The sequence below is a fragment of the Crassostrea angulata genome, chromosome 10 (assembly GCF_025612915.1).
Source record: "Crassostrea angulata isolate pt1a10 chromosome 10, ASM2561291v2, whole genome shotgun sequence".
In the NCBI taxonomy this organism is placed as follows: Eukaryota; Metazoa; Mollusca; class Bivalvia; order Ostreida; family Ostreidae; genus Magallana; species Magallana angulata.
Genome location: NC_069120.1, coordinates 30,838,071 through 30,850,252, shown reverse-complemented (window position 1 = coordinate 30,850,252; position 12,182 = coordinate 30,838,071). Strand labels below are relative to the sequence as shown.

The window sequence follows — 12,182 nt, the reverse complement described above, 5'->3', positions numbered from 1 at the left end:
TGTCTGTTTCCCTTATTTTTTTCTTGATCTGATCCTTATATTAAATTTTTATTTCGCTACAGAACTGTGGATTAACGGAAAATTAGGGACTGTCCATTAACCCGAATTTCGTTAAACGTCTTTTTTACTCTCTTTCTTCCTATGGCTGGATATATATGTACTTACGCGATTGGTATCTATGTTAAACTTTATTCTGTATATTTGTCCTATTAATTTGTACCTATATACTGAAATTATTGTTCGCAAAGCAGTGTCGCCGGGAGCAAATTGAAAGGGGGGGAGGGCTAGACTTCTTACCAAAACTCTTCACAGGCAATCCCCCCCCCCCCCCCGGTTCCGACCCGACGCCTATGTAAAGTATAGTTTGCAGCAGTTTAATATTATTTTTACAAATAGACTGAGATTAACATGTAAAAAGTATAGTTCACAACCATCAGATGTAGTTTTGTTCGTAAAATATTTGAACCAAAAACCTAGCGTACGATTTGCTAAATTAGTCGGTGATGGTTTTAGATTTAAATCATAACGAATATGAGATAATCAAATGTATGCATACGGTCAACATTTCAAATCAGGATATCAAGAGTAAATAAATTTATTATAAGGACATCTCTTGAACGAAAAACACCAAAATAATAATATCGTTACATAATTTACAAACTCGGTTACACACAAAACTAATTTTAAGCAACATCAAGATGGAGGTCACAGACATGTGTACGAAATGTTTTGGCTTTTTTAAAGTTATACTTATCATTTGCTGAAATATCGCATCGTCGACAGGATTGGACCATATGACCGAAACATTGTGTGCAGCAAACTTTTAAAAATGATTTTGATGAACAGATAACAGATTTTACAGATTCTCGTTTCCGATTTGATGCAGGAAAGTCATACGAACCAAATGGAGAGACAAGAACCAAAGGGAATACTTACCATATGACTAAAATAACCATAATTGTCATATTCCTGGATTGACAACATACAGAAATCGGGCAAACATTGACAAAACCTTGCTTCCACAAGTAGTGAGATTATTTTTCAAAAGATCGATGACTTATTGGTATTATTCAACTTACCGAAACTATTTAAAATTGATCGAATTGATTTAACTGATGCAAACCCCATTTGAATTATGTACCGATTTTGTAAATGCAGCGGAGAGTCGGAAAAATCATCAGAAATGCTGATTTCTTTTAATCAACCCCATTCTCTCACCAGAGGTCGTGCTACACAGGCTGTCAACGCCCGATGTACAAGATTCTTGTACAAACTTAAACGATGGGCAAAATGTAATTAAAATCTATGTAATTATTCCTTTTGTCTATGAATATGATTATGAATAATTAAATTTAAATCTTTAACGCCGTTATTTATTTTTATTTCAACGTTACTGGGAGAACTATTTTGCGGAGGTAAACATTTAAATATGATCACATTATCTAGTTTGACAGATGTTTGAAAAATAAGTTTCTGTTCGCTACCGATTCAGCGATGATTTTACATAAATCAGCAGCAATGTCATCTCATGTGATGTTTTTAAAAGTGTCCTCAAAGTCATCGCCCGTCGATGACTTTCCTTCAAGCTGATTGTACAGAAGAAGCGAATCAACAATGCCATGTGCTCGCCATGCTTGTTTTGATCATGTGACAGACTATTTTTTTCCGGCGTTGACAGAGGCTGTGTAGCTGCAGCACGACCTCTGGTGAGAGAATGAATCAACCCCTGAACGACGAGGAAATAGACAAGCCACCACTCAACTGCTGTTTAATACAAAGCACTGAAAAGTCCACTTAAAATTGTTCTACTATGGGCATTTTTCTGAAAACCTGAATTCATATGTACATACATGTAACAGTAATCCAAACAAATCTTTCCTTACTTATATGTATATAAGATGTTGAAATGCTTCCCCAATCATTTAGTGAAAGCGTTTAGTTTCCTTTCCTAACAATTTATTTAGTATGACCTTTTTATTGTTGCACACAGCCAACTATACATTTCACTAGATCATGCGGATAGAAAAAAATAAAAGGAAATGACTTAAACTTCTTCCGTTTTGAAGTGTAAAACAGGGACGTAATGTAGCCAGCTTTGTTATGACATTACAGGGAAGAAATTGTTTTTCATTTGCAGACGTATGCAAAACTTACATAGATCAAATCCGAATAGTACCGGTCCTTGATGTTGTAAAGTACAGAGGCGTCGTTCAGGCAGACGAGTTCGGCCATGTCCTCTACTTTGGTGTATTTTGGAGGATTCATTTTCTGGATCTCCTCTTTGAGCACTTTCACTCTTTTATTGGTTTCTTCTATTTCTACTTCATATTCTTCATCGACTTCCTTAACTATACTGGCCGAACAAAACCCCTGGCTCTCATGAGGGATCCACACTAATTTTTTAGACGCCCATTCCGTCTGGTCTACAAAATTTTTCTTTTGATCTACCATGAGATATTTTAACTCCTGTTGATCTAATTCCAAACTATCCGCCATTTTTGTTCAAAATAATATCTTCTGCAGTTTTTCCAATGATGTGCAAAATTGTTTTTAATCCATAAATACACCCCACAGACACATGTACACGTATATCAGTACTAATTTCAACTGCTTCAATTACTCCATAAACACACCAGAGGAAGAGCAACGCTATGCATACCCAAAATGGAATAGGAAGGAAAGACACACAAGGATACAGATGTCACGAGGTATATCATTGGACATTACACCGGACATAGAAGTTTCCGGTGGCAAAGCGCAAAAACACTACATCTTTGCCAACTACAAACTAACCGGATGAAATATAATGTAATTGTTATATCAAGTACCGTATGGAACGTTAAACCTTTTAATTTAAGAATGTCATGAGCTACATCCCGATACTTAATAGTAAGATGATGAGCATCACACAGTGAGACACAAGCTTTATTTAACGGCCTTACTTCAAAGAGTTGGATGATCGCGACCTTTAGTGAAGTATAATAATTAAGAGCTTGAGAAAAAGCGCTCTGTATAAAGATATAAACAACTTTTATAAATACTTTATAATAGCGTATGAAGGCTAGAAAATCATATCTTAAATGATAGAGCGGATATAATGGGCAATTTGCTGACTATCCAGCCTATTTAAAACTGAAAAAAACACCTTTGTGATTCGATTGTACTCTTAATCTTATAAAAGGACAATAAGATGAAAAACATTTAAGTATTGAATCCTTATTTTTTGAAAGATATAGTCTCATAACTGCAACGGTGTGTGCATACAAATTGAATAACGCGCGTTCAACGTTTGTGACGTCACAATTAAAACTCGTGATTTAACCTTTTAGTACCATGTCTGTGTTATGGTGCTATATCTGCAGTAGCTTTACATGTAAAATATACGTGGAATGTAAATATTTTAGAATACATTGTACTTGTTTTGACTGGTCCACGACACAACCTTTACCAAACAGGTGCATACGACATATAACAAGTTGTTTTTCCTTACAGAGGTCTGCTTTAACCTTTATATTTCACAGTCACTTAAATTAGGGTCAATGTATAAAACTTACTTACAAATAGTGTTTTATAAATTCTAAACTGTATTGGACAGAGAATATTATCTCGAAATGGGTTTTCCTAAGGTCCGTTTAGTTAAAGGTTCCTGCACATCCCATTACATATAGACAACCTTTGTTGAATTTTATTGAGTATTCTTTATCTACATGCACTCTGTGGATGAATTGAAGGTATGGCCCAAACAAGGCGTTTTTTATTTATACACTGACCCCAACCTTAGACAAAATTTATTCATGGTCGCTTCAAACCCTTTAACCAATATATACTGGCCGAAATGTCTAACGCCCCACTTTTAATATTTTGAAATCTAAGATAACTTAATTAAGGTGGCTCACTACACCATGAAATATTTTCTCAAATCAGCAGAAAATAACTTGATTATGAATAGATATCATAATGGATAAGAAGTATTTAAGTCTAACAGGCAAAAAAATGTCAAATTTTTGATAAAAAATTACATTCTCAAAAATTTAACATGAACAAAAGCTCCAGCTAGATTCGAACTCATGATCTGCGGTTATGAAGCCCAATACTTTAACCACTGAGCTACGACGAAATGCAACCCAAACGAACGACATAATCAGTTTAACAAAGCATTTAAATCGCCATCTTGTGACGTAGTGTCTTAAAAAGTATAAGTCTGAATGTAGTGAGGTACCTTTCACATTGATTTTTACGTCGTTACCACTATCGTCTGCTTTTTAAATTGTTTAACTGTCCATGCGAAATAAGTGTAATCGAGCGAAAACTCATTCGACCATGACCGTTTCTATTGCAGACGTGGAGTGCGAATTCGATAGGTTTTTCGAGTGTGTTTTTGAAAACGGTTTGATTCAATCAGTTCCCTGCCTTAAGTTTCTTATGAAGACCAAAAATCAAATTGTTATAATGCGGCGTATGACTGTGTAAGAACGTGCAAGAGCAGTTGGCTTAGTTCAAGCAGAGCGCAGTTAACAAGATGTTTGTTTTCTTTAACAATAGGCCTAGTTGCTTTATTTACTTACAACTTTTTCAAATTTTGTTCTTAAACACTAAGAGGTAATCTAAATTCATAATATTCATTACAGGTCGCTAGAGTTTTGGGCAAAAAAACAATTCAAAGGATTGTCCGAAGTTCAATGTAACCGGAAGTGTTGACAATTAAGGTACCTCGGAAGGCAAAACGTCGTGTGACGACTCGTCAACAGGATCGTTACACTAGTGTAACTCACATACGAGATAGGAACCTTACAGAAGCGAAACAAAACGACACACCTTGGGCTCGCATGGAAGGCCCCTAAGTGAACAAACTGTGCGAATCAGGGTGAGGAAGGGAGGATTGCGTGCGAGGCGACCTTGTGTAGGCTTAGTGTTGTCAGCCAGACACAGACAACTTCGTTAACTCGGCCAAGACGTCATCTGAGGTATACACGAAAGTCCAGGTTCAATTTGCGGACGGAACCATGTCTATCGCAGAATGGGAGAACGTTATAAAGACGCATGTGTGAGAGAAAGGGGGCAATTCGGTGGTGGCTCAATAATGATATGGGCGGAAATATCATTACACACGAAAACTCCGATGGCCCCTATTCTCTAATTCTTCAGACAGTGGCGATTCCGCACATTAGAACATATTGTGAAATGGTTCTAATGCAAGATAATGCCACTCCCCCACACTGCCAGACCAACACGGCAAATGCTGCAGGCATATTACTTCCTCTTACTATAGTATGTCCCAAGTTATTGCTTCCATCACTTTTTGATGATTTTTAATAAAAATACACATACCTGTAAAAGAAATACAATTGAAATCGATGAAAGGGAATATATCAAAGATATCTTCATTGAACAATTATCCCTTTTCACTCATTAAATTTCACAGGAACGAAAACAATTTTCTTACGGAGATTTATAATGGGAAATGTTTACATCTTTTCTCCATTCGGAATACACTCGGAATACATCGCGCAATTTTTTAACGCTATCATCCGGGCTTATTAATGGCTGATGAAATGCTAAATCTCCGTAGACTTTCAATTTTGGGGTGTGTATTGAAACCTGAAGCGGTAGAGGGGGCGTTTCAAAACAGATAATCTGGACATTTTTCATATTAGCGGATGAACGTTGTTTGAGCACAAAGGTATTTACTATTATTGAAATATCAAGCAAAAAGTGGTGGAAGCAAAAACTCGGGACAGAGTATAGTACTTGACTGGCCCTCATGCAGTCCCGACCTCAACCCTATAGAGAATGTATGGGACGAGATAAACAGGAGAGTTCAACAGCTTTCCCAGCCATAAAATTTAGCAGGACATTAGAGAGACCTTATACATACTTGGAATAACCTTCCTCAAAGGTTTTCCTGTGATTATGTTAATCCCATGAGAAGCAGATGTCTTGCCGTTACACGTGCGAATGGAGGATGATACATGTGGTAAAATTGCTGTGATATTTACATCACGTTTCTTGATTGTGTGAGAAAACCCTTAAATAAAGTTTGATTTAATTTTTTAAAAATGTTTACTTAATACTCTTTATTCTTTACACTTAAAAACAGTTACGGTCGAAATTATCAAAATTAAGAATAGTGTACTGCAAAAATTGCCTGGGGCGTTAGAAATTATGACTAGTATATATACCGGTACATGTATATTGCTCAGTGGAAATTGGGTTTGATGTGTTTACTCACATAGATTAAGTCTGAAAAATATCTGTCCTTGATGTTGAACAGAACTGATGCATCGTTTAGGCAGATGAGTTCAGACATGTCCTCTACTTTGTGGTATTTTGGGGGGTTCATTTTCTGACACTCGTCCCTGGTCACTTTTACTTGCTTGCCACCTTCCTCCAGTAGGACTGTCAACATGTCCCCCTCCTCTGCAATGATCCCTGCCGCACAGAAACTCTGCACTTCATGCGGCACCCACACCAGTTTTCTGGCCAAATCAGACTGCATGGTTGGGGCATTTTCTTTTCGGTTAACAATTAAATATTTCATTTCTTCAGCCTCCATTGCTGATTCCATGAATATCACAACTTTTCCTGTAGGTGACAGTTATGTCCAATGCTAATTTAAGTTTATTATCACGCTTGTATCATCAGGTGATAATATTGAGTGACATTATAGCACCAAAAGAGTTCGTGTTAAAAAAGCAGTAAGTTAAAGCCATATCAAACACAACGACTGACACCGTGCGGCTATTCCAATGAACCACAGCATCAAATTCAACCCCTACACGGTCAATTTATCCATGTCTCCCCACTCTCTATGTTTACGGTTTAATTTAGTCCGCACACCCTCTAGGAACGACACAGTGTGTCCGCTATAAAAGCTATTACGGCCATTTACCTGAAAGCAATCTGCACTTTGAACATGTATCTTAAGTGAATCGATAGTTATCATATACCTGTTATCAAGATAATATATGATATATAACAGAGGGGGTTTCTCCGCATAATTATAGGTTTCTAAGTAAACCACCTTTCTATGAAAGCAATGAATAGTCATATAATTTATATCGGAACTACAAACAACTGGCCGTTACACAATTTTGTAAATTGTGTATTTTAAATTACAGTGGACATTTCCTGTGTCTTCACGATTGACCCAGTTTATCAAATAGGGCTGATTATAAAGAAGAATCAGAACAGCATCGTGAAGTATGATTTAATCAGACTTAGTAGTTAGTATATCATATATATATATATATATATATATATATATATATATATATATATATATATATATATATATATATATATATATATATATGTATGTATGTGTGTGTGTGTGTAACATGTCGAGGGGTCCGTTACCAAGTCAATTCTGTATGTATGTATGTATGTATGTGTGTATGTATGTATGTGTATATATATATATATATATATATATATATATATATATATATATATATATATATATATATATATATATATATATATATATATATATATATATATATATATATATATATAAATTTATTTATTCGGTGTAATACGTATTGAATACATGCATTCAAATCTACCACCGTTCCGTCGTATGCATAATCAAGAAAACGATAGAGCTACGTCAAAAACCCTCTACAGACACCATTTATTTTAGAGGGCATCCTATATTCTAAGGTGATGGACCAAGCCCTCTCTGGACATGATATATTCTAGGGTGATGGACCAAGCCATATCTGGACATCATATATTCTAGGGGGTGTGGGCTAAACTCTCTCTCTCTGGACCCCATTTGTTCTAGGGAAATGGACTAAGCCTCTCTGGACATCGGTATGAACTAATATCTCTCTCTCTCTCTCTCTCTCTCTCTCTCTCTCTCTCCATTCATTCTAGGGGTTTGGACTAATTTCTCTCTGGACACCATTTATTCTGAGGGTATGGAATAAGCTCTCTATGGACATCATATATTCAAGGGGGTATGGTCTAAACTCTCTCTCTCTCTCTCTCTCTCTCTCTCTCTCTCTCTCTCTCTCCACCATTTATTCTAGGGAGTATGTACTAAGCTCTCTCTGGACATATATTCTGAAGAGTGTGGGCTTAGCTCTCTCTTTCGACATTATCTGTTCTAGGGGGTATATGGACTCAGAGGTAAGGTCTAAGCCCTCTCTCTCTAGATCTGCCCCCCCCCCCACCCAAAAAAAGAAGAAAATATTGCGATGAATTACTTAACAAAGGGAGCTGGTTGATACCTCTAAAATTGCCCAATTGCCATGCCCAATCTGATTTCTTAAAACAAAAATTTGTAACCCACCTACTCCCATATAAAACCTACAAAACACAGTAAGGTGGAAACAGACTTTTTTTTAAAACATTATTTTATTTAAAAGTTATTATACAGTAACACTAATACGTAAACAATACAGGAATTATAATTGAAAAACATAGATCTAACTTTTGTCGACGAATACATAAATAGTTTGTAGATTTTTTTAAAAACTATATTGGATGTATTATATTTAACACCCCCCCCCCCCCCCCCCCCCCGTGGAAGGGGTGGGGGGAAGAAGTATACTTTTAACTCCAATTCCACTGTTTAATTTATTATTTTCAAATCAATTTTTACATGGTCCCATAAAAGTGGCGGGGGGGGGGGGGGGGGGGGGGAGGCAACTCCATGTTAAATTCAATTTTTTTGTATGTAAATTTAAGAAAAATCTTTCCTGTGCAAAAAAAGGGGCATATTGTTATTATATGTTGTTTTAAAATATCATTAGATATATGTTATCGAAGTTACACCTTTGTTTACATTCGTTAAATGAGCTAAGAGTTTGTTCGTAGAAAAGCGGAAGTTTGCCTATTCTATCCAGTTCATTTAAATTAGTTTCAGAAAATTGTAAGACATAATTAAGATTTAAAATCGCCTTTTCCATAAAACTCTCAAAGATTTCAAATAGAGTGCCCTTAAAAGATACCAGTCACCGCTTCTTTCAGAGCCTTGAACCTACTTTCAATATCTATAATTGATAAACCTCCATCTGTTATATCGCCTATCAAGGTATTTCATCTGATTCTTTCATATTTGTCCCAAATGAAAAGTAAATAATAGTCTTTGGACCTTACAGACGTATTCTTTATCTGGTAAACATAATATAGATGCAATATAGATCTAAACTAGTTTTGAAGTTGCTAATGTTTTGATTATACACGATTTGTATTACGGGGCGCTCTCTCCCGTATAGGACTAACACTTGGCCAACCGTGAGCTTATTCTCTTGTTGTTGGACCCAGCCTCATGAAACCTCCAACAAGCCAACACGCGTTTTAATTTCAGACTTTATATATACTTCACATGTAATATACTTTTACGTGAGTTTGGTATGCATCAGCATCGAAGGTTTGATTCCAACTGACTATATTTTGCAATTCCGAATAATATATAATGAACAATGGAATAACTCAATAAAGGATTAACATAATAAGTACAGATGTAAGTAAATCAATTATCAGACAGCTATTGAGTAACTCGGGACATTTGAGCAGCATGTACATAAAAGGATTAATAAGATGAAAGAAGCTTAAGTGTCAATAAACATAAACAGAAGCCAATTAAAAGATTATTGTATTGTTTATTAGTCAACAGCTGTACAGCTCATAGACATATACAATTAATATACACATGTTACAATACATATACTGGTTACTTGAAAAAAGGCCAGTTAATACATGAAGTTTTCTGATTACAAAAGCATTCATAATATTTTTACCTAAATTGCACAAATCCTTTACATTTTGTGTTGACAATAATAAAATTAATTTAAAGACAGAGGGTTTAATATAATAAAACTTCTTAAGGAATTTTTCTCTTAAGTTACAGTAATAAGGACATTTCAATATAAAATGATATTCATCTTCTATATCTAAAGTACAAAGAGGACATAAACGTCTTTGTAATGGAACATTGTTATATCTGCCAGTTTCGATGGTAAGACAATGAGATGATAATCTTAATTTACATATAAGTTTCTTATATTGTAAAGGAATTCATTTTGTTAGATATGACTGCACGGTACAATGATCAACTAAATATCTATAGATTGTACATTTGGAAGAGGCATTTATATATCAGCTAGTAGAGACTGTTTAAAATTATCAAAAATACGTTGCTTGGCGATTGTTAAAATAATTTCTGGCTTTTCAAAAAATTGGTTTTCCCATAAGTTCATTAGCCCAATACTTGTTAACATGTTCTTGATCTCTGCAGCCCAGATTAGCTGTCCATCACTGACTGAGCCTCAGGTGGGATTAATGCTGCGCGGAATTCATAACGTTTATAAAACAGTTGTAGAAATAGATGAAAAGTTTTTGTGGCAATTAACACAAAGTCCGAAAAAGTTAATTTACACAATAATTAAAATTAGTCCGAAAGATTGAATGTCACACCGTGACATTTGCCAAACACTGTTAGTTTTTTTACGTTTCCACGATTCAAAAAGCTTTTTAATGTCGTGATATATTTTCATCTAATTTTTATTGTAACATTCTTTTCTATCATGTCCTATGTAAATAACTAAGCACCTGACAGCTTTATTTGTTGCTTTAACACCGTTGATTTCATCATACACCGTTGATTTCATATCATACATATCTATAAGTCAAATAAGTATAGAAAAAAAAAGATAATGGACACCCCTTTAATCCCTCTTGTCTTACAACATGTTTTAAATAACCATCCATCATTTCTCATTTTAAATTTAGGGTTTTTATATAATATCTCGACCTATTTAAGAAATTAATCGCCAATGATAATTTTTTTAGTGTTTCCAAAAAAAAGTTCAATTCTACCGAATCAAAAGCCTATTCAAAGTCAAGAAATAATAATATGCAATCTTTGTTCTTCGAATTGCAATATTCAAATATATCCAAGATTAGTCGAGAATTTTCACCATTGTATTCTGCAAATAAGAGTTTCTGGCGTGTACACTTAATTCAAGGTGGCTCGACTGACCAAAAATATTATTTGATGTATGGATAAAGTATCTAATATGATACATGATTTCACAAATAAAAGGCTGATATCGGTTTTCAATTATTTCATTCGAAGAAGGTGGGCGCACAAGATTCTAAGTTTGCAGGAATCAACGACATGAATCAGTTGGGATTTTAATGTGATAAACTTCGAAATTCTACAGATACGAACAAAAATTGATTACTTAAATGTTGAAAGTATTACTTTCTTGGAAGTTGAAGTACTATAGTGTAATACTACTATTCATAAAACTTACAAGTTTTTTGATAAAGGGCAAACTGATACACTTACCCTTATTGTTTTCGACTACCCTGTAACAGTATTCGCGATAGTCTTTGATAATGTAGACTGAAGGTCCACATGTGTCATATGTGCTTACTTAAACAATAAAATGCTTTCTTTGGTGATTCATTCGGGATATGAAGGTAGTGACATTGCAGAAAAAATACATAACCCGCGTTAGCTGGTTATGTTAATTTTTTTCTGCAATGATCACTACCTTCATAACTCGAATGAATCATTAAAGAAAGCATTTTATTGTTTATATTAACATCTTTCTTTAAGCCAATCGATAAATTGGTTAGGAAAAGTAAGTAAAATTCACTAAATTACTGTTGATCTACGTTAGTAAGTAAGCTTAAAGAAACAGCCAAATCGCCTCCTGTGAGACTTTGAGTCTGACATCGTTATGATTATTTCGTGCAGTCCGTGATTTTTCCTAAGTCGCTATAGGTTCCGACCAATCGATAAACAGGGCGTGTCAATATCTGTCCTGTCATTTTCTCGTCAGTTTCAGCCGCTGTAGATTTCGACCAATCGAGAAATGGGGCGTGTAGATTTCAGTCTGGCTATTGAATTAACTATACGTTTCCGTAAGAAATGAGGGAATAATACTTGAAAGATGTAAATATATGTTTATATTTGTATATCAATTGTTCTTTCCCACTGTAAGTCCATACGGAGGAACTGCAATTGTTTTTTTTTATAATCGCAATTGCTTTGTCTGTATATCATAACGTCATAAAGGCGTGAATTCATATACTTTTCCATGATGTTATAGATTTAAACCACTACCGGTATACGATACATCATGTGTTTTTCTCCAACTCCATAAAATTGATGTATTTATGATTAAAACATGTCTTAAAATAACATTTTAAAGGAATTACTG

General features: G+C 34.9%; 2 protein-coding genes across 2 annotated transcripts; both read right to left on the bottom strand.

Moving 5' to 3' along the window:
- Positions 1-2,112: 2,112 nt before the first annotated feature.
- LOC128167422 (myosin-9-like) lies at positions 2,113-2,765 on the bottom strand. The gene has a single exon (XM_052833137.1). The coding sequence runs from the start codon at positions 2,494-2,496 to the stop codon at positions 2,128-2,130; it is 369 nt and encodes a 122-aa protein (XP_052689097.1). The 5' UTR covers positions 2,497-2,765; the 3' UTR covers positions 2,113-2,127.
- Positions 2,766-6,196: 3,431 nt separating this feature from the next.
- Positions 6,197-6,883, bottom strand: LOC128167420 (myosin-11-like). Its single transcript, XM_052833133.1, has one exon. It carries the CDS (start codon positions 6,563-6,565, stop codon positions 6,197-6,199), a length of 369 nt encoding a protein of 122 aa, XP_052689093.1. The 5' UTR covers positions 6,566-6,883.
- Positions 6,884-12,182: the final 5,299 nt, after the last annotated feature.

Excerpts from the sequence above, each read along its gene's own strand:
- LOC128167422 (XM_052833137.1), bottom strand. The coding sequence starts at position 2,496 with ATGGCGGATAGTTTGGAATTAGATCAACAGGAGTTAAAATATCTCATG.
- LOC128167420 (XM_052833133.1), bottom strand. The coding sequence starts at position 6,565 with ATGGAATCAGCAATGGAGGCTGAAGAAATGAAATATTTAATTGTTAAC.